Source organism: Myxocyprinus asiaticus, chromosome 26 (genome assembly GCF_019703515.2).
Source record: "Myxocyprinus asiaticus isolate MX2 ecotype Aquarium Trade chromosome 26, UBuf_Myxa_2, whole genome shotgun sequence".
Classification (NCBI taxonomy): domain Eukaryota; kingdom Metazoa; phylum Chordata; class Actinopteri; order Cypriniformes; family Catostomidae; genus Myxocyprinus; species Myxocyprinus asiaticus.
In genome coordinates, this window is record NC_059369.1 from 3855001 (window position 1) to 3879006 (window position 24006).

A 24006-nucleotide genomic window follows, 5' to 3' on the forward strand; every position below is an offset into this window, starting at 1 on the left:
TAGATTTTAATGAGTTTTTTGCTAGTTTGTTCACAATCTCATTTCTTTCTACTCCTACATGTGCAGTAACCCAGATAAAACTAATTATGTTTACTTGATTATGCAGTGTGTACAAGAGTTGTAAAATGTCATATATTATGTCTTGTCTACAGTCAGAATGTGCAAATTGCAGAATTTTCAGGGCTGCTAGAGTCTGTGCGAATGACTGCTTTGTCGTCTTACTTCTTCCACCCACTGGAGAGCCAAATATATTGCCACCACCTAAGGAACTTCCTGTCATGCAGCTGTCTGTCTAAAGACATAAAAGTCCCTGAAAGCACAAATGTGTGAAGTAGGACACATCACTAAAATTCATTCATTCATTTGATTAACGTAGCTGAAACAATTTCAGTATGCAGGTAATATTAATGACATTTAAAATATCACCTACAACTCACCTACTCTCTCTCTCTCAATTTAAATTTAATTTCAGTTTTAAAGAACTTTATTAGCATGCTTGTGTTTACATACAATATTACCAAATCATTAATTTATTTTAACTTATTTTAATTAAAATAAGGAAATGAATAAAATAAAATAAAAACTATAATAACAATATACACTATACAATATAAAATAAAACAAGCATTTAACAAGACATTATTAACATAAGGAAATAAAAATACTGTGACAGAAGTACATTAAGGCAGTGATTAGTTTCTGAGCGTGTGCAGCTCAAAAATGAATTTAGCTGCAACTGATGCATGATTGTCCTGCCCCAGTAACAACTGCATATGATCTGTTTCTGCTGAACTGGACAACTGTGGCATGAGGTTTAAGAGTTTGTCAAAGTATTTCTCTCTCACCTCTGTAAATTTCTCACAGTGAAGGAGAAAGTGTGTCTCTGTCTCGACCTCACCAGTGTCACAGTAAGCACAGAATCGTTCTTCCTTTGGAAGCCATGTTTGTCTGTGTCTGCCTATTTCTATGGCCAGAATGTGATCACTGAGTCTGTATTTGGTGAGGATCCGTCTCTGTTTTGGATCTCTTACAGTGCAGAGATATTCTGCTAGATTATATGTTCTGTTTAGGGTCCGATAACATTCCAATTTGCTTTGGTTTTTATTTTCATTTTTTTCCAATGGTACAAATATGAATTTTTGCTTTCTTTTATGGTTTGGTTTATTCTGATATGGTTTTGTTCAGCAGTGCCGGTCTGAAACTGGTGTTTGTTTGTTGTTAGTGGGTTAGAGAGTTTCAGAGCCAGCTGACAAAGGGGACTAGTTTTAGGCTTCAACTCTTGGGTTTTAAGGGCTTCATGTTGCAGTGTGTTAGGGGAACTTGAACTTAAGTGTGTCCAAAATTTAAGGGATCGTTTTTCAATATTCAATATTAGAATGTATCTACAGAATTCTGCATGCAGGGATTCTATGGGGTGTTTGTCCCATCTAGAGTAATCTGCCAGACAGAGTGGACCCCAAACCTCACATCTGTACAGAGCAATAGGCATAATAATACTATCAAAGATTAGTCTATTTGGAATGTCTATTTGGGTAAATTTGCCCTTAATAGCATAGAATGCTCTTCTAGCTTTCACTTTTAGTGCATTCACTGCCAGACCAAAACCCCCTGAAGCACTGATTTTAAGACAGAGGTAGTTGTAGTATAGGGTGTGTTCTATTGCAGTGTTTCCCAGAGTGAATGTGTATCTGTTCTTTTTTCTGGAAGATCATAATTGTAGTTTTTTTGTTTTGTTTTTTTGTTTTTTTCAAATTGACTGACATCATGCCAAATGGAATCAAACGCTTTTTTAAAATCAACAAAACATGCATTCATTTTGTCTTTGCCTTTTTAATGAACGTGTTGGTTGACTAACGTGTGTAGAGTGTGAATGTGGTCGGTGGTGCGGTGGTTTGGTAGGAATCCAATCTGACTCTTACTCAAGACATTGTGCTTGGTAAGGAAGGCCTGTATCTGTGCGTTCAGGATACAACAGAAAGTCTTCCCCAGATTACTGTTCACACAAATGCCTCGGCAGTTACTGGGGCACCAACAATCATGCCATGGTCCAAATCACTGATATACAATATTTTCCCCATTCTGATGGTTGATGTGAACATTAACTGAAGCTCCTGACCATATCAGCATGATTTTATGCACTGCACTGCTGCCACACGATTGGCTGATTAGATAATCGCATTGATGATTGTTGGTGCCTGACGGGCTAGTTTGAGTATTTCTGTAACTGCTGATCTCCTGGGATTTTCACGTACAACAGTCTCTAGAATTTACTCAGAATGGTGCCAAAAACAAAAAACATCCAGTGAGCGGCAGTTCTGCAGACTGAAATGCTTTGTTAATGAGAGAGGTCAACGGAGAATGGATAGACTGGTTCAAACTGACAAGTAACTCAGATAACCGCTCTGTACAACTGTGGTGAGAAGAACAGCATCTCAGAATGCTATTCTGAGATGTGGGTTGGTGCTGTTTTGGCAGCACGAGGGGACCAACACAATATTAGGCAGGTGGTTTTAATGTTGTGGCTGATCAAGGTATACAGTATATACACTGATCAGCCACAACATTAAAACCACTGACAGGTGAAGTGAATAACATTGATTATCTTGTTACAATGGCACCTGTCAAGGGGTGGGATATATTAGGTAGCAAGTGAACAGTCAGTTCTTGAATTTCATGTGTTGGAAGCAGGAAAAATGGGCAAGCGTAAGGATCTGAGCGACTTTGACAAGGGCCAAATTGTGATGGCTAGACGACTGGATCAAAGCAGTCATCAAGCCACCAAAACAGCAGGTCTTGTGGGGTGTTCTCGTTATGAAGTGGTTAGTACCTACCAAAAGAGGTCCAAGTAAGGACAACTGGTGAACCAGCGACAGGGTCATGGGCACCCAAGGCTCATTGATGCGTGTGGGGAGCGAAGGCTAGCCCGTCTGGTCCGATCCCACAGAAGAGCTACTGCTGGCCATGATAGAAAGGTGTCAGAACACACAGTGCATCGCAGCTTGTTGCGTATGGGGCTGCGTAGACCGGTCAGAGTGCCCATGCTGACCCCTGTCCACCACCAAAAGCACCTACAATGGGCACGTGAGTGTCAGAACTGGACAATGAAGCAATCAAAGAAGGTGGCCTGGTCTGATGAATCACATTTTCTTGTAGATCATGTGGATGGCCGGTTGCGTGTGCGTCATTTACCTGGGGAAGAGATGGCAGCAGGATGCACTATGGGAAGAAGGCAGGCCGGTGGAGGCAGAGTGATATTCTAGGCAATGTTCTGCTGGGAATCCTTGGGTTCTGGCATTCATGTGGATGTTACTTTGACATGTACCACCTACCTTAAGATTGTTGAAAACCACATACACCCCTTCATGGCAACAATATTCCCTGATCGCAGTGGCTTCTTTCAGTAGGATAATGCACCTTGCCACACTGCAAAAATGGTTCAGGAATGGTTTGAGGAACATGACAAAGAGTTGAAAGGTGTTGACCTCCAAATTCCCCAGATCTCAATCCAATTGAGCATCTATGGGATGTGCTGTGTATATATACAGTATATATATATATATATGCAATTATTATTTATTTATTTTTTATGATCGCCTATTATGTGATTGTTTGGCCGTGGAGTTCATGAAAATGTGTCCTTCCTCAAAACATAAAAGCCGTTTAATAACTATTATTTTGATTGGCCGGCAAGAGTGAGAACGAAGTCGTTGATTGGTTTGTGAGTATGTCAATCAAGACCCTCTTTCCGGTGTTACAATATATTTAGTTCTTAAGATATTTGGTTCCAGTGGGCGGAGCAAACACGAATATTCATGAATTATCCTGACATGCGTGTTGCAGTGGAACTGAAAATGTTAGCGCACCACCGACACGACTCAAGTTCAATTTGACTGAAGGATTATTTTGAAAAGGTAGTTAAAAGTTGACAAAATTAGACTAAGCTACAACTGTTTACATTTATGTAACATTTGATCATTTGTCAAAAGTGCTTTTGATTAGTCTGTATGCTTTGCATTTTTGCACGAATGATTACAGCCACTTCAGGATACAGGAGAGCAAGCTTACGCCACGAAACCGCTCCATATATTTTTAAATTCTTAATTGTGTTCTTCTGTTGTATATTATTAAGTACATTTTTTTTTTTCATAGGTTGTGTAATATTTTTCTACAAAGAGGTGTTTTATTAACAATTAAGGTTTCAATGCCACTGTAATTGACTGTCAGAAAACAAGTAATAAAAATAAAACAAGTTATAATTTCTGTCTTAACACTTGAAAATTTGCTTTACAAAGGATGTTTAAATATTTCTACTGGAAACAAGAAACAAGTTTCTGCCTTTATCACAGTTAACAACCTGATAGCAGTTCATGTAGGCATACAATATATGCCATAATATAATGTTGCAACATAAAATGTTGATTTATGCTTTGTTCTTGTGGCACGTTTATTATTATTATTGTTATTATTATTTTAATGTATAGAGGCACCAGTTCTCATGGGAATTGATGTAAAAAATAACAAAATAAACAGGCCACAAGAATATATATTTTTAATTGGGATGATAGGAAATAGTACATATGTTATCATTACCAATATTATGAATGTTATGTTTGTGATGCACTTGTTTCTACAAAAGACAACAGATTTGTGTTTAGTATTTTGGTACAAATATCATTTCACAGAAGACACTGTGAGTGGACATTTTAGTGTTAATATGAAAACTCATTTGGAATTTCAGTTTGCTTTACAAAATTCAAACGTGTATTAACCTGACATGATCTTGTAAGAATAAAATCAAATCAAATCACTTTATTGTCACACAGCCATATACACAAGTGCAATGGTGTGTGAAATTCTTGGGTGCAGTTCCGATCAACATAGCAGTCGTGACAGTGATGAGACATATACCAATTTACAATAACATCAAATTAACACAACACAATTTAAACATCTGTTATACACATAATTACACTCAACAATATACAAATAATAACATACACTGTACAGTATACAATACGCACTATATAGATACATATTATTCAATAATAAAAAATATATATATATATATATATTAACAAAAATATATATATGTAGAATGTACAGTATTGTACTGTATTGACATTCAGGCTGTCGGTTGATAGTCAGTTGTTAAGAGAGAATATAATATAATAATAATATCATTTATGACAGTCCGGTGTGAGATAATAAGATTAATAAAGTGCAGTGCTGATGAATTTTGATCGTGGGAGATCAAGAGTTCAGAAGTCTGATTGCTTGGGGGAAGAAGCTATCATGGAGTCGGCTGGTGCGGGTCCTGATGCTGCGATACCGCCTGCCTGATGGTAGCAGTGAGAACAGCCCATGGCTCGGGTGGCTGGAGCCTCTGATGATCCTCTGAGCTTTTTTCACACACCACCTGGTATATATGTCCTGGAGGGAGGGAAGCTCACCTCCGATGATGTGTCTGGCAGTTCGCACCACCCTTTGCAGTGCTTTGCGGTTGTGGGCGGTGCTATTGCCGTACCAGGCGGAGATGCAGCCAGTCAGGATGCTTTCTACAGTGCAGGTGTAGAACCGTGTGAGGATGTGGCGGTTCATTCCAAACTTCCTCAGCCGTCTCAGGAAGACGAGGCGCTGATGAGCCTTCTTCACAACGACTTCAGTGTGGATGGACCATGTGAGTTCCTCAGTGATGTGGACACCCAGGAACTTGAAGCTGCTGACTCTCTCCACTGGTGCTCCATTGATGTTGATGGGACTGTGTTCTCTGTCTTTTCTCTTGAAGTCCACCACAAGCTCCTTTGTCTTACTGACATTGAGGGAGAGGTTGTGCTCCTGACACCAGTGTGTCAGAGTGTGCACCTCCTCTCTGTAGGCTGTTTCATCATTGTCAGTGATCAGACCTACCACCGTCGTGTCATCAGCAAACTTAATGATGGCATTGGAGCTATGTGTTGCCACACAGTCATATGTGTACAGGGAATACAAGAGTGGGCTGAGAACACAGCCCTGCGGCGCTCCAGTGTTGAGGGTCAGTGATGAGGAGATGTTGCTGCCCATTCTAACCACCTGTCGTCTGCTTGACAGGAATAAATTCATACTCCTGTGATGTCAATGTCATTGTCTCTTTCAGATTGAATGTGAGAGTTGCAGTGGCTGGCACCACTGGCAATATGTTATCCAGTTTCATTTGTCCAGTGTGCCAATCATGTTTTAATAAACTATTTTCTGGGGCACTCGCTAATCTTGTGTTTAATTTCATATAATGTTTTTGAAGCTTTCATTATCTTACCAAGAAGAGCCACGCTCATTGCTTTTTCAAATTATTAGGCTTTGGTAACATTGATTCATGTGACTAATATTTACATAACTTATAATACAGAAGGCTGGAATTGGTGCAATATGCCTTTAGTGTGTGCAGCAGGTGATTTTGTCATCGTACATAGAATAGGCTAATATTGAAAATAAGAAATGAGAAGAACACCTGTGAATGAGACTTGAGTATTGTTCTGGATCATGTATTTAATCATTTATTTAATGCTTTATTACTTGCTAGTCACTATTAATTCTTTACCTAGTCATGCAGACCTTTGAATGGTTACCAGCAAACATTCTGATACAGTTTTATTCAGTAAAGTGCAGTGCTTAAATTACTATCACAGCTAGACTACTGAAGCCATTCTGTCTGTGATCACTTGTAGAAAGCATTGTCTGTGTTTCTGATACTTGCTGTATTTATTGTTTATATAGCTATATGTAATTAAATATTTAAACCATTTAAAGAACAAAACAAAAAATCATATTGGAGCGGTGTTGTTAGAGATTCAAGTAGATGTATAATATTTTCATTATTTTACTGCAGTTTCACTCTCTTTCAACATATTCATTGTGATGTTGAATAAAAGGAACGTTCACCCACAAGCCTATGTGTGAATCTTGGTGGACAATGCAAGTTTGGAATAATGTACAGATTTTGCCATTTTGGAAGGACATTGGCACTTTAATTCAGCAAAGTGGCATTCAACTGATCACAAAGTACAGTCAGGACATTACTGATGTAAAAAACAGCACCATCACTATTTGAAAAAAGTCATTTTTGATCAAATCTAGACAGGCCCCATTTCCAGCAGCCACCACTCCAACACCTTATCCTTGAGTAATCATGCTAAATTGCTAATTTGGTACTAGAAAATCACTTGCCATTATATCAAACACAGTTGAAAGCTATTTGGTTCGTTAAATGAAGCTTAACATTGTCTTTGTGTTTGTTTTTGAGTTGCCACAGTATGCAATAGACTGGCATGTCTTAAGGTCAATATTAGGACAAAAATGGCAAAAAAGAAAAAGCTTTCTCTAGAAACTCGTCAGTCAATCATTGTTTTGAGGAATGAAGGCTTGAAATTTCAATGCTTGAAATTGCCAAAAAACTGAAGATTTCATACAAAGGTGTACAATACAGTCTTCAAAGACAAAGGACAACTGGCTCTAACAAGGACAGAAAGAGATGTGGAAGACCAGATGTACAACTAAACAAGAGGATAAGTACATCAGAGTCTCTAGTTTGAGAAATAGACGCCTCACATGTCCTCAGCTGACAGCTTCATTGAATTCTACCCGCTCAACACCAGTTTCATGTACAACAGTAAAGAGAAGACTCAGGGGTGCAGGCCTTATGGGACGAATTGCAAAGAAAAAGCCACTTTTGAAACAGAAAAACAAAAAGAAAAGGTTAGAGTGGGCAAAGAAACACAGACATTGGACAACAGATAATTGGAAAAGAGTGTTATGGATCTTAACCCCATTGAGCTTTTGTGGGATCAGCTAGACTGTAAGGTGTGTGAGAAGTGACAAGACAGTCACATCTATGGCAAGTGCTACAGGAAGTGTGGGGTGAAATGTGGACAAACTGACAGCTAGAATGTCAAGGATCTGCAAAGCTGTCATTGCGGCACGTGGAGGATTTTTTGATGAGAACTCTTTGAAGTATTTTAAGAAGTTCTGAACATTTATTTCAAATTGTAATAGTAATTTTTCACGTTATTAATGTCCTGACTATACATTGTGATCAGTTGAATGCCACTTTGGTGAATAAAAGTACAAACTGCTTTTCATAAGAGAAATATATATATATATATATATATATATATATATATACTGATGAAGAACTTTTTAAATGAAATGACAGAAAGAGGTTGTGTATATTGTCCACAGTGCAACACATGGTCAAAGAACAGACAATAGGGTCTATGCATGTTGTACTAATCTATTAGTCCTATAGTCATAGCCTGTTTAAAAAATTAGCGAGAAATAAAGAGCGACACAGAATAATCACACCAAGGTAGGTTACGAAAATTTTATTAAATCACATATACTTCTGCAGGTTTATTTTATTTGTTGTTGTTAATGATAACAACTAATGGAAATACGAAATTAAAGATATGAAAGAAAAACAACGCACGATAACTGTAAACTACTGTATTTGTATGTGCTAAAGTTTGTATTCAGGAACACAAAACTAATCAATATAATACATATTGCATTTATAAACTGCAAACTGTTACGAAAATCTGAATTTTGTAGTTATTACACACTTAAATACCTTTTCGAAATAATCATCAGTCAAATTGAACTTGAGTCGTGTCGGTGGTGCGCTAACATTTTCAGTTCCACTTCAACACGCATGTCAGGATAATTCATGAATATTCATGTTTGCTCCGCCCACTGGAACCAAATATCTTAAGAACTGAATATGTTGTAACACCGGAGCAGGGAACACATCACAGGAAGAAACACAACACAGATGATTATGTCATATGGCTATTTAAATGTTTTTATGCAAACTATTTCATTACAAAGTGAGTATTTGAAAACTATTTGACATGATCACATATTGATAAGAAGCTGAGCAAAAACAGCTTTTTGATGCATTGTCAGTTGAGTGTCATTGAATGTCACCGTAAACACGTGAACTGTGTGCTGCCTCACCACATCAACACTGCTGGACTTAAGTTATTTGGTCATTCACGGAGCTGTGCAAATCAACACACCAGTCCGAAACATCCTCAGATGAACCAGCGGTGAGGCTTGTGGTGAGTTCATAAACATTCATATTTACGATCATGAATGTGAATCCCACTGGTTCATTTACAGCACACAACTGATTGAGCAGTGGATCTGTCAAAGCGACCTTATTGTTAAAGCTTATTATTTGTCAGTGTGACTTTATTGTTTTTGGTTTTCAAGACAATTGATAGCCGCTAATGCTGTAGCAAGCAGTCATGTGAATTCCACTTTCTGCTCTTATTTATAAATGAAACATGAAAAAAGTGTAGTTGAGTGTGAACAGCCTCCGCGGTAGGAGAGAGCATAACGGTCAACTAGCGTGTTACGACAGTGTGCCACCGTTTGCGGATACCCTACAAATGAATGGGGAGAGCCGTAAAGTGACACCGACCTGTCGCAAAATCGTCCGTGACTTATCTTATAAAACAACAATTTATCGTAGTAAACCCCACACGTAGACATAGCGGTCAGTTCATTAAGTGATGAGCTGTTTCCTCACAAAAGCAGTTTATTCAGCACACTGAGGCATCTCCTCCATAGACATATATTCAAAAAAACGGCCTCTTGTTTCCTCGCCAGTGTACAGCAACAGTTGCCGCCCACTTTTTCAGCCGTCTAGGTTCCGGAAGTATTTTCCCCGTTCATTTCTATACCTAAACTTTTAATAAAATCATTCATTAAAGAGTTGTGAGCCATGAACCAAACCAAACAGCTCCGAGGTGAATCACAACATCACCAACTTTGTTTTGAGGCAAAAAGTAGTTGAAAATCGGACATGTACTTACCGTCTTTCATAAGGGCACAAACTACAATCCCATGAAGCATTGCAAATGATGGGAATATTTAAAACTATTGGTTTTAGGTTGTTGATTATAAGTAGTGAAACAATACATTTTACATTTATTGCAAAATATCCCGATATGTACAAATATATAAGTAGTTTAAGGATGAAGAGAGACTGACTCGATTACGTCATTCACAGTGCAATGGGAGCTCGCTCAGAGTCACGTTTTGTGGGTTTCGTTGGCTGCAGTTCTCTGATTGGTGGATTTTTTTCTCTGCTGTACCATGGGTAATGTAGTTGTTTACCATGTATTCCACTATCAAACAAGATTTTTAAACAATGAAGTTGAAATAACACAGACAGTTGGCTTCGACGGAAGCATATAACATCGATAAACAACCTCAGCTCATGGTTGGTATGTTTTAAAGGTTTCTAAGTTAACATTGAAAATCAATTCTTCTATGAGATAAAGGAATGGGAATTTTACTTCCGGAACCAGACCGTTGCACTCTATAGAATGCTATGGGACTGCCGCAATATGCTATTGTAGGCTAAGCCTGTAGTTTCAACTTACTAGAAGGGCTCTGGCAACACTACTAATACATGTTTTCTTGTGTTACAGGTAAGTGTCACCGCACAGCATGAGTGATGGGATGGGATGGGGAGGCAGTAGTATCCTTAAGAGTGATTTTGCCCTGTCAGATTGCTTAATTGCTGTCCTCTAGTAATAGACTGTGTTATTCACCAGACCGATTGTTTTGCTAAATAACTAAATGTAAAATCAACCAATATTTGGCCATTTTTGAGATTATCAGCACAGACCATTTACTGAGCCCGCTTGTCAAATGAACAGAATTGAGTCAGATTGGAGTTTTGCCAATGGATAATGCACATTTTCTGTTTTCGAATGATGTGTATTGCGGTGATTCTCACGCAACTTGTCAAGAAAATGTCCTGGTCCTGTTTTAAAAGAAACAAATAAGAAGTTATGTTTTGCATATAGAAAATGAAGCCTTTTTTTAGGGCCATTCAGATTTTTTACATTGTGACTTTATTTTCAAGAAAGTTTCATATATTTTACCCCCAAATCTCATTACCTCAATGCGAAAAGAGTAGGTCATCATGATATTCTCATTACCCCAGTGTGAAAGAACGATAAGCCTATAATTTAAATTGTAATGTGTTGATGCATCACATTGTAGTACTCCCTTCGTACTGCCTTTTGTTTTCACTGATTTAAATGTAAAAAATCATTGAAAATCAGCATCTCTTTTAATGTAATTAGGGCTGGGCGATATGGCTACAAAAATTCACTCTCAATATTTTTCAGCCTGTTGACAATATTCAGTATAAACAGTATCTGGATAATTATGTTTTTGCTCTGAAATGGCTTAAAAGTGTTTTGTTTTTTGTTTTTAATCAGAGGAACCACCATTTCAACTAAAATGCCATTGTTGCCAAGTAGATTCAAAATGTTTAATTCATGAAATAAAAATCTCTGAAAAAAATTACGAAGGCTTGTTTTACACAGTTCTTCACTAAATGAACGCAAGGAAAAAAGATATTTATTAATTTTCATTTATAAGCACCAATTTAACAATACAGAGCAATAAAACAAAATGTTTAACTACATATCTATTTTACTAAAACATTCTTGTGAATGAATACAGTGTGAAAAAAACTATGCATTGAGTAAATATTGTGCAAAATAAATGGTCTATTAATTTCAGTAATTTTTGTGTACATGATGTTTTTAAATTGTATTATTACAATGGGGTCCAAAAATCTGAGATGACTAGCAGAATATATTTTCTGTTACAACATTTTTCAATATACACTAACTGAGCTGTTAATTAGGTACACCTGTACACCTACTTATGCGATTATCTAACCAGCCAATCGTGTGGTAGCAGTGCAGTGCATAAAATCATGCATATACAGGTCAGGCTTCAGTTAATGTTCACTTCAACCATCAGAAAAGGGAAAAAAAATTTGATCTCAGTGATTTTGACCGTGGCATGATTGTTGGTGCTTGACGGGCTAGTTTGAGTATTTCTGTAACTGCTGATCTCCTGGGATTTTCACGCAGAACAGTCTCTAGAATTTACTCAGAATGGTGCCAAAAACAAAAAACATCCAGTGAGCAGCAGTTCTGTGGATAGAAATGTCTTGTTGATGAGAGAGATCAATGGAGAATGGTCTGACTAGTTCGAGCTGACAGAAAGGCTATGGTAACTCAGTGTACAATTGTAGTGAGCAGAATAACATCTCAGAATACACAACATGTCGAACCTTCAGGCGGATGGGCTACAACAGCAGAAGACCATGTGGGGTTCCACTTTTGTCAGCCAGCAACTGAAAACTGAGGCTGCAGTGGGCCTACCTTTTGTGTAACTGGACAGTGATTTCTGCTAAAGTACACATATTGTAGGCCCACTGCAGCCTCAGCTTTCAGTTCCTGGCTGACAGAAGTGGAACCCCACATGGTCTTCTGCTGTTGTAGCCCATCCGCCTGAAGGTTCGACATGTTGTGTATTCTGAGATGTTATTCTGCTCACTACAATAGTACAGAGCGGTTATCTGAGTTACCATAGCCTTTCTTTCAGCTCGAACCAGTCTGGTCATTCTCTGTTGACCTCTCTCATCAACAAGGTGTTTCTGTCCACAGAACTGCCATTCACCGGATGTTTTTTTGTTTTTGGCACTATTCGGAGTAAATTCTAGAGACTGTTGTGCATGAAAATCCCAGGAGATCAGCAGTTACAGAAATACTCAAACCAGCCGTCAGGCACCAACAATCATGCCACGGTCAAAATCACTGAGATCACATTTTTTTTCCCTTTTCTGATGGTTGAAGTGAACATTAACTGAAGCCTGACTGTATATGCATGATTTTATGCACTGCACTGCTGCCACATGATTGGCTGATAAGATAATCGCATGAATAAGTAGGTATCCAGGTGAACCTAATAAAGAGGTTGGTGAGTGTAAATGATATTATCAGCATAGCAGTTTGAGTTTAAAGAACTTTGAATTTAAAAATGTACATGAATTCGAGACTTTCTTAGTATTTGGTATTTTTTGCTTTAATTACAACATGAACTCGGGCTGGCATGGACTACCACTTGTGTGCAAAACCTGATGATCCATGTTATCCAGCGTGATTTGAAAATGTTTGAAAGAGCATCTTGTGTGATTCAATGGAAGCAAGGAAACCTGCCTTTTCGTAACAAGTTAAAGGAATATTCTGGGTTTGATACAAGTTAAGCTCGATCAACAGTATTTGTTGCATAATGTTGATCACCACAAAAAATAATTTTGACTCATCCCTCGAAATCAACATTATGCCAAAATTGTTGTTAATTGAGCTTAACTTGTATTGAACCCAGAATATTCCTTTAACACAGTCAGTGTTTTACAATTTTCTCACATTTGATTAGTGACCTAGAAATACTGCAGAATCGTAAATATTTTTACTTCATTTTACATCGTAACTTTTATTTCTATTAAATATTTCAAAATCTGAATGTTCTATTAATTTTGGACCCCACTGTATATATTTAGTGTATACCGACCATTTGCCACCCTTCAGCCTTTTGGAAAAACCCATATTGGCCAACCACAAATTATGCTTGACATTAAGATGTTGTTCCTCATATGAATAAACAGATCTGAGAGTGAATGTTTACTCTTGATTTTCTCCTGTTCTTGACGGTGGTCCTGCTTTAACAGTGATAGTCAGCAGCAGTGTCAGTGGTGTCACAGTGTAACACTTACTGCCTTAACTCAGGATGCACTCGGATCTGTCGCCCCATCTACACACTGACGAGTGCAATCAACTGATAACACTTCTCAAACAATGCCACAAGGAGGTATGGGTACATGCGCTCATGCAAACATACATCTGTTTGAAAAGTGTGACTTTTATCTCCTTAAGTGGACAAGCCATTAATGCTGCAAAAGTACATGCTACTTTGATAAGTGTACAATCTTTTGTTTTTATACCGTTAATTCTGAATGTATAATTTTTTCTTTCTTTTTTCTTTATACCACTGGTTTCATGATATAAAACCAGTGGTATAAAGTGCAGTATTTAGAGAAAGTGTGCAAAATGTTTGTCACTTTTGGATTGTGATGTTATCAAAGTAATTAATGTTTGTGTCTTTCTTTAGCACAATGTCCTCAGGTTCTTTGGCACGTGTAATGACTTGGACCGTGCGATGCGAGATTGTCTCAAGAAAGAGGTGAGGACAGTGATGTGTGAAGTTTTTTATTCTAATGCCAAGACTGAACAGAACAGAGATCTATTTTAAACATACACCTTGAATCCGGGTCAGAAATGAACAAGGACTCCACATACAAACCTAATTTCCAAAAAAAGTTGGGATAGTGTATAAAATGTCAAAAAGAAATCAATGATTTGCAAATCCTTTTTGACCTGTATTCAACTGAAAACAGTAAAAAGACAAGATAATTAATGTTTTAACTAATCAACTTAATTGATACACCCTCATTAAAAGTTTGATACCTGCAACACATTCCAAAAAGTTGGGGACAGGGGCAAAGGTTTGGTCACATTCACCATTAAACGGCAATTCTGCATGTGAAGTAGTCATCTCAAAGGGAATCTGCATGATGGACTTACGGTGGTGAAAAAGTTTTCCATCGAAATAGGGTTCAAGTTCAGACATTCTCTGAAAAACTCCCCAACAACTCGAAAACTTAAAACAAAGAAATCAAAATGTAAAAAAATCTGCAATGACTTAGAGAGGAGAGAGCTGTATAATGTAACATCAGGACCAGGGGAATTATTAAATAGCAAAGCATTTATTGCATTATGTATCTTGAATATGGATTGAAATGTTTCAGTTCAATTCAGCACATCAAATACAATATGAATAAAAAGTCATGTGTATTTTATGCACCAATCACTATATTGACATTTAAAAAAAAAAAAAAGGAAATTGTAAAACTTTTTTCGCTGGGTCTGAGAAACTTATGGTAAGATGACATCATCATAGCTTGTAATGTAATGTAATGAGATCTTTATGATGACAGAGCAGGCTGCATATATGAAAATACACAGAAATATTAGTTCACACTTTAAATATACAGTATCTTATAAAAAGTATATGCCAGAATTTTCAAGGCTCTGTGATATTTTTATTTTTTTGTGTGTGTGTTGAGCATGAATGGAATGGAATGGTGATTGAGAGATATACAGTTGTGCTCAAAAGTTTGCATACCTTTGGAGAATTGGTAATATATGTACCATTTTTAAAGAAAACATGAGTGAGCAGGCAAAATATATTTCTTTTATTTCTTATGGGATTCATATTCAACTGTAGGTTATAACAGAATGGCACAATCATAAAACAAAACATGGCAACAAAGAAAAAAATGAAATGACCCCTGTTCAAAAGTCTGCATACCCTTAGTTCTTAATACTGTGTATTGCCCCCTTTAGCATCAATGACAGCGTGCAGTCTTTTGTAATAGTTGTCTATGAGGCCTCAAATTCTTGCAGGTGGTATAGCTGCCCATTCGTCTTAGCAAAATGCCTAGGATCATTGTTGTGCTGGAAAGTCCAAGAGCGTCCCATGCGCAGCTTTCGTGCAGAAGAATGCAAATTGTCTGCCAGTATTTTCTGATAACATGCTGCATTCATCTTGCCATCAATTTTCACAAGATGCCCCGTGCCTTTAGAACTCACACACCCCCAAAACATCAGTGAGCCACCACAATGCTTCACAGTGGGGATGGTATTCTTTTCACTACAGGCCTTGTTGACCCCTCTCCAAACATAGCGCTTATGGTTGTGACCATAAAGCTCTATTTTGGTCTCGTCACTCCAAATTACATTGTGCCAGAAGCTGTGAGGCATGTCAAGGTGTTGTCGGGCATACTGTAACCAGGCTTTTTTGTGGCATTGGCTTCTTTCTGGCAACTCGACCATGCAGCTTATTTTTGTTCAAGTATCGTCGTATTGTGCTCCTTGAAACAACCACACCGTCTTTTTTCCAGAGCAGCCTGTGTTTCTCCTGAGGTTACCTGTGGGTTTTTCTTTGTATCCTGAACAATTCTTTTGGCAGTTGTGGCTGAAATCTTTCTTGGTCTACCTGACCTTGGCTTGGTATCAAGAGATCTCTGAATTGTCCACTTCTTAATAAGTGATTGATCAGTACTGACTGGCATTTTTAAGGCTTTGGATATCTTTTTATATCCTTTTCCATCTTTATAAATTTCCATTACCTTGTTACGCAGGTCTTTTGACAGTTCTTTTCTGCTCCCCATGGCTCAATATCTAGCCTGCTCAGTGCATCCACATGAGAGCTAACAAACTCATTGACTATTTATACACAGACACTAATTGCAATTTAAAAAGCCACAGGTGTGGGAAATTAACCTTTAATTGCCATTTAAACCTGTGTGTGTCACCTTGTGTGTCTGTAACAAGGCCAAATATTCAAGGGTATGTAAACTTTTGATCAGGGCCATTTGGGTGATTTCTGTTATCATTATGATTTAAAAAGGAGCCAAACTACTATGTGATGATAAATGGCTTCATATGATCACTATCCTTAAATCAAAGACAGAAAAATCCAAATATGGATTTCAACAGGCTTCTTCAATAAAATAATATAAAACATTTTAACCAAGCACAAGTTGCTAATATTCAGTCAAGTCATTTTTATTTGTATAGCGCCTTTCACAACACACGTTGTTTCAATGCAGCTTTACAGAAAATCATGCATTAACAGAAAATGAAACCGTAATATCTATAAAGTCTTCGAGTCATCATTGTGAAGTTTGATTAAATCAAACTACACAAGCCGAAGGCAACTGTGGCAAGGAACACAAAAATCCATAAGAAGGTTAATGGAGAAAAATAACCTTGGGAGAAACCAGGCTCACTGTGGGGGCCAGTTCCTCTCTGGCTAACAACATGAATATAATGCCAATATTACTTATTTATGTGCAGTGGAAGTCATGGTTTAAAATGATTAAACTAAGTAAGTGTTGAGGGCCAGTGTTTAAACAAAGATTTTGTAAGAACTGTAAGATTAATGACTAATGTCTTCGAAGTTCATCCTGGATAAACTACAGAAGTTTATATAGATGCATTGTCCTTTGTTAGTTGGCTGAAGGCTTTTGTTGGCAATATATTGATAGTCTATGTATTCCATTTTAAGAGTGTAGTCCATCATTAGACCAAGGTGATGCAGGCCGAGATCAGTGAGGTGCTTCACAGTTCAACCGGCCGGTAATTTTGGTGAGGTCTGTCCTAAGTCCAAGGTTCAGGCAATGGCATATGATGTATTCCATGTCTTATGGTTGGAGTTGGCATCAGTTCATCCTCTGAGGTCCAACGTAATAGACTGAAGTGATGTCTGGCTGGCACCGGCTGCATTTTGTCATAATCACTCAGAGACGTGTAGCAGTGGAGTCGAATACCAAGCAGGAATGGTGATGGATCCAGCCGGTTCTGGTGACCTCAGGATAAGAGTCCGATGTTGAGACAGGGAAACAAATAGAATAATATTAGCGTAGATACAATTAAATTTTTTGCAGAGTTGTAGATCATGATTAATGTTTCAGGTTCCGGCAGACCTAACTAAAGCAGCCTAATTGTGCGGTGAAGAATAAATTAGGTGTATGCCTGACTAAATAGATGAGTCTTTAGTCTAGACTTAAACTGAGTGAGTCTGCATCCCGAACACTGTTAGGGAGGCTATTCCATAGTTTAGGAGCCAAATATGAAAAGGATCTACCTCCTTTTGTGGATTCTGATATTCTAGGAACTATTAACAAGCCAGAATTTTGTGATCGTAATGAACATGATGGAATATAGCGTGTCAGAAGTTCACTTAAGTACTGTGGAGCTAGACCATTCAAAGCTTTGTATGTAGTTAACAGAATTTTAAAATTAATACGAAATTTAACAGGTAGCCAATGTAACGATGATAAAATATGGCTAATATGATCATATTTCTTGGTTCTAGGCAGCACTCTGGCAGCTGCATTTTGAACCAATTGAAGTTTATTTATTGATCTTGATGGACATCCTCCCAGTAATGCATTACAATAATCTAGTCTTGAGGTCATGAACACATGAATTAGTTTTTCGGCATCAGCAACAGAGAGCATGTGTCGTAACTGATTTTAAAATATCAGTAACAATATAATCATTACTGTTATTTTACTTTATTAAAATAAGCTTTTATTTATTCCAACATAAGTCACTTTTCGCGCAAGTCCGGTGCCATTTTAAATAGATCAATATAAACATTGAAAGCATTTTTTCACAAATAACCACTAGATGGTGCCATAAAAATGTGAAACTTATATAGTTTTTTGGCTCTTTAGCTTGAACAGAGAGTGAAACAGGAGCCGTCAAATGTTGTGTATCATATTTGATACACACAGCATTATAGGGTTAAACAGGCAAAGTGCACCTCCAGATACATACTCTTTAGTTTCTTATAGAGTTTCTCACCCATTCTCATACCCCCTATCTTGTTATCATTTATCATAGTTGAGTCTGTTTTGAGTATGTGGGTCACATAGCTTGGTTCAGATTTTCTGTGATCGTTAAGTCAGACTGACCTAAACCAACATGGTTTAGTAAATAAATTTAGTAATAAATAATAATTAATTTTTATATTAATCTTACTTCTCTTCAGTAAAAAGAAACAATAAAACTGCTAATATTGTGAATATTGTCTTAAGATGTGGAAGAAAATTAAGTCATATGTCGTTAATACTGTTATTTAGCACATTTTGAAGTGTATGTGTCCCCTGAGGTATGTTGCCAGATTGAGGGAAGAAAAAGGGTTAATCCACAGTATTACACATACACATTAATTACACTTACACATGTCATACATGTAACCTTAAAGCAAAATTCTTCTCAGTTTTGTCACACACACACACACACACACACACACACACATATATGATGTTTTTTTTATTATTATTTTTTTATTTGGAATGCCCAGTTCCCAATGTGCTCATGGTGGCGTAGTGACTCGCCTCAATCCAGGTGGCGGAGGACGAATCTCAGTTGCCTCCATGTCTGAGACAGTCAATCCACGCATCTTATCATGTGGCTTGTTGAGTGCGTTACCCCAGAGACATAGCGCATGTGGAGGCTTCACGCTATTCTCTGTGGCATCCACGCACAGCTCGCCACGCGCCCCACCGAGAGCGAGAACCACATTATAGCGACCACAAGGAGGTTATCTCATGTGACTCTACCCTACCTAGCAACCGGGCCAATTTGGTTGCTTAGGAGACCTGGCTGGAGTCACTCAGCATGCCCTGGATTCAAACTCGCAACTCCAGGGGTGGTAGTCAGCATCAGTACTTGCTGAGCTACCCAGGCCCCCATGTATTATATGTTTTAAAATAAGAGGGGAAGTCAGAAACTCAATTTTTTGCATCAAATAAAACACAGAAATATTGATGACTTTGACGTTTTTGTACCTTAATAGGGCAACATATCCTGGGAGATACAACTCATAAGGGCTAGTCTGTAAATGGTTGAACCCATGTTGAGTAAAGTTACATCCGTTTTATCCTTTATCAATGGCAAAGATCATAGGGTGAAATTATTGTTCATTTTAATGTACGATTCATCAGAAATATAAACAACCTTACCACAGTTTCCAATGATTTCCCAGGGATGATAAAACAAATTTTTCTTTATTTCATGTTATTCGACTGGATGAAAGCACAGATTTGTGGGAAGGGGGAAAATATCAGTTCATAGAGTCCGACTACTTTTTTTATTGAAGAAATGTAAAAATGTAACCCATATAATGGTACATATAGCACCTTATTATATAACATTAGAACATGATGGCCATACGCTACCAAAAAAATGTTATTATTATAAAACTGTATTTATTTATAAAGATCAGTGATCAGAGACAAATAGGTAAAGATAACGTTTGCATTGCTCTCGTGTCCTTACTATTTCATAAAATCTTCATGTATGTTCTAAGACCAACTTTAATTTGATGAAATAAAATAATCTTAAGAGTTTGATTATTCTGAAACCATTGTTTTAAATGTCTGAAATGTGATCCAGATTTGATTGGAATGATGTGGAAGTATAATTCCAGATGTGAGTTTGAATTTGGGGGGTCCTCATTTGATTTGAATGCAATATAAATACATACAGTGGCAAGAAAAAGTATGTGAAACGTGATGCAGCAGGACAATTACCCTAAACATAGAATTAAATCAATGGCTTCAAAAAAGAAAATCCACCTTTTAGAGTGGCCCAGTCAGAGCCCAGAACTTAACCCAATAGAGATGTTCACACCAGACATCTTAAGAGTATGTCTGAGCTGAAGCAGTTCTGTAAGGAAGAATGGTCTCAAATTCCTTCTGAATGTTGTGCAGGTCTAATCCGCAGGTTCTGGAAACACTTGGTTGAGGTTATTGCTGTCGAAGTAGGATCTACCAGTTATTGAATCCAAGGGTTCACTTACTTTTTCCACAGCACTGTGAATATTTAATGGGATGTGTTCAATAAAGACATGAATGTTTATAATTGTTTGTGTGTTGTTAGCTTAAGTACATTGTGTTTGTCTATACTTGTAACTTTGAAGATGAGATCACATTTTATGACCAATTAATGCAGAAAAGCAGCTAATTCCAAAGGGCCACTGTATTTAACAAATAAATAGTACAGATGGAAAAGTTACCTATGTGTGGTTTTTAGTAATAAATCATAGTGCTTCAAGATGCATCTCTCATTATTGCATGTTAAATGCTCTTAATAGCAATTGCATTAGATTTTAAATACAATCTAAATTGGCTTTAAAACAGATTGATCTCACGGTGAAATCAGAAACAGTAGGTTGCCTTTTGCTTAGCTAAAATCAGTCTGTGCTTACCGAAATGTGAAACATTTATGTACATTAAAATTGAAGATGACATACGTAGTAAAGTGCCATGTCAAGCTAAATAAACAGTTTAATAAGATTTGTTTAGTTAAGTTCAACCAAGGTAGTTCAAAAGCTTGTTTGAAAATGATCGTTCATTGACAGAATGCAGGTGGAAGTTTGATACACAGCTTTCAGAGTTGGATGTGATGACACAGGGATGTGTGACAGGTCAAAATGTTCAAAGTAACAATTTATTTATTATTTATTTATTTGACATAAACGGACAACATGGTGTGTGTTTTTAAATGGTTAGGTTAAAAAGTGCCCATGAAAAGCAATTCTGGGGGCAAATATTGCCCCTTAATAAAAGAGTTCATTTCTGACCCTGTCTTGCACTTTAGATAAGCTTGTCTGCCAAATAACCAAAAACACTGTGCAGAGCTAAGTAGTTGTTTATTTGCCAACAACAGAGGTTTTGCATCAGTTGCTTTTTGGCGAAATGCTTGTTTTCTGAGTCAACTCTAGAAATCTGAGGCATCAAACAAAAAGATTGTGGAAGAAAGCTTGAAAATGGAATGCTTTGCCTTTCCTAACTGAAGGAGTGTACTGGGTGTTATGTGCAGACTTGTGAAGTCATGTCTGAATTTCTTTTTGTCCACACAGTATCAGGCAAAGAGGGAGTGCAGCAAAGCCCACGCTGCAGAAATGAGACAGCGTCTAAAGGACGGACCAAAAGAGCATCCTTAACATCAAGACAGCTGCCTTGTAGTACAGGCCAACTCCAGACATGACATGGCCTCCGGTTCCTGGACACTATAAATCTGAAATGCTGTTCTCTGAGGATATATAGAGTAACTTATTACTGACTAAATACAGTAAGGCAAGGTGGTTCGATTTGTGCTTTGTCAGCTTTAATCATGTGATACTTCAAAGTATGTAACATGAAAGTTTGTGTACTAAAATATTGCTTTAAATAAATAAACTTTTTAAGATCTTAGTAGCATTGATTCATTGTGGTATTTCTTTGATACTTTTGTCATTGGTGTACTGTATATATTAGACAATTTCACAATCAAAACCCTGAATCACAGCAATTAGAGCGTAATCAAATACAGTAGCCAGCAAACGTAATCTAAGGACATTAAGAGATTCAGTCTACAAAGCAAACTCTGTAGGGGGCAGTGATAGCTCAGCGGTTAAGGCTCTGAGTTACTGATCAGAAGGTCAGGGGTTCAAGCCCCAGCACCACCAAGATGCCACTGTTGGGCCCTTGAGCAAGGCCCTTGACCCTATCTGCTCCAGGGGTGCCATATCATGGCTGACCCTGCACTCTGACCCCAGCCTAGCTGGGATATGTGAAAAAATAAGAATTTCACTGTATATGTGCAAATGTATAATGTGATAAACAAAGAAAATTATAAAAAAAAATTATGAAAATTATAATTAAGCATGAGAAGCAACTTCCATATCTGAATGGATACAATTCTACTGTAGCCATGATTGAAAAATAATGATAATTAGTCATAATAATAGTTCATAAATGTGAGTTTAATTGTTACCTGTACAGTGTCTACAGCTTGAGATTGGAGTGTGTTTGCCCATATTTGCATATGCACTTAATTTTTTAGGTGTTAGCACTGGTGTTAGTGAACTAAAAAATGCATTAACTCAATGAAAAAATTTTAAGCACTTAAGAGTATGGACACAATACTTTTAATGTTACTTTTAAAATTATTTATTACTATATTATCTAGTACTACTATTTTTATACAATGTCATATTTTTATTAAATTACATGATACAATGATATACACTGGCGGCAAAAGTTTGGAATAATGTACAGATTTTGCCATTTTGGAAGGAAATTGGTACTTCAATTCACCAAAGTGGCATTCAACTGATCACAAAGTACAGTCAGGAGATTACTGATGTTAAAAACAGCACCATCACTATTTGAAAAAAGTCATTTTTGATCAAATCTAGACAGGTCCCACTTCCAGCAGACATCACTCCAACACCTTATCCTTGAGTAATCATGCTAAATTGATAATTTGGTACTAGAAAATCACTTGCCATTATATCATACAAAGCTGAAAGCTATTTGGTTCATTAAATGAAACCTGATATTGTCTTTGTGTTTGAGTTGCCACAGTATGCAATAGACTGGCATGTTTTAAGATCAATATTAGGTCAAAAATGGCAAAAAAGAAACAGCTTTCTCTAGAAACTCATCAGTCAATCATTGTTTTGAGGAATGAAGGCTATACAATGCTTGAAATTGCCAAAAAACTGAAGATTTCATACAAAGGTGTACACTACAGTCTTCAAAGACAACGGACAACTGGCTCTAACAAGGACAGAAAGAGATGTGGAAGACCAGATGTACAACTAAACAAGAGGATAAGTACATCAGAGTGTCTAGTTTGAGAAATAGACGCCTCACATGTCCTCAGCTGACAGCTTCACTGAATTCTACCCGCTCAACACCAGTTTCATGTACAACAGTAAAGAGAAGACTCAGGGGTGCAGGCCTTATGGGACGAATTGCAAAGAAAAAGCCACTTTTGAAACAGAAAAACAAAAAGAAAAGGTTAGAGTGGGCAAAGAAACACAGACATTGGACAACAGATAATTGGAAAAGAGTGTTATGGATCTTAACCCCATTGAGATTTTGTGGGATCAGCTAGACTGTAAGGTGTGTGAGAAGTGCCCGACAAGACAGCCACATCTATGGCAAGTGCTACAGGAAGTGTGGGGTGAAATGTGGACAAACTGACAGCTAGAATGTCAAGGATCTGCAAAGCTGTCATTGCTGCACGTGGAGGATTTTTTGATGAGAACTCTTTGAAGCAGTTTAAGAAGTTCTGAACATTTTTTTCAAATTGTAATAGTAATTTTTCACGTTATTAATGTCCTGACTATACATTGTGATCAGTTGAATGCCACTTTGGTGAATAAAAGTACCAATTTCTTTCCATATGAGCTAAATCTGTACATTATTCCAAACTTTTGGCTGCCCGTATATTTTTTGATGTCAATAAATCATGGTGCTAAAACACCCTCGTAATTTCCTTGACTGGGCATTTGATCCCTCTACTGCAGGTTATGTATTTCATTGTTTCCTGCTATGTAATACAATCCTACTACTACTAATAATACTGTACTTTGATTTAAATCATTTTTATTAACATTAATTGTAATGGTTTAAGAATAGACCACTAAAAAACCCACATCCATTGAGCTCTAACCTGAATAGTCTTA

At 37.3% G+C, this 24006-nt stretch overlaps 1 protein-coding gene across 3 annotated transcripts; it reads left to right on the plus strand.

The window, feature by feature from the left end:
• The first annotated feature begins 8730 nt into the window (after positions 1 to 8730).
• Positions 8731 to 21742, plus strand: LOC127417340 (COX assembly mitochondrial protein 2 homolog). Of its 3 annotated transcripts, XM_051657309.1 has the most exons (6): positions 8760 to 8855; positions 8935 to 9089; positions 10470 to 10519; positions 13649 to 13719; positions 14020 to 14091; positions 21409 to 21742. In XM_051657309.1, exons 3-6 carry the CDS (start codon positions 10489 to 10491, stop codon positions 21490 to 21492), a joined length of 258 nt encoding a protein of 85 aa, XP_051513269.1. In that variant the 5' UTR covers positions 8760 to 8855; positions 8935 to 9089; positions 10470 to 10488; the 3' UTR covers positions 21493 to 21742. The 3 variants fall into 3 exon arrangements, with proteins under 3 accessions (XP_051513271.1, XP_051513270.1, XP_051513269.1); XM_051657311.1 differs by lacking the exons at positions 8935 to 9089; positions 10470 to 10519 and having other exon boundaries at positions 8731 to 8855; positions 13580 to 13719; XM_051657310.1 differs by lacking the exon at positions 10470 to 10519 and having other exon boundaries at positions 8741 to 9089; positions 13580 to 13719.
• The last annotated feature ends 2264 nt before the right edge of the window (positions 21743 to 24006 follow it).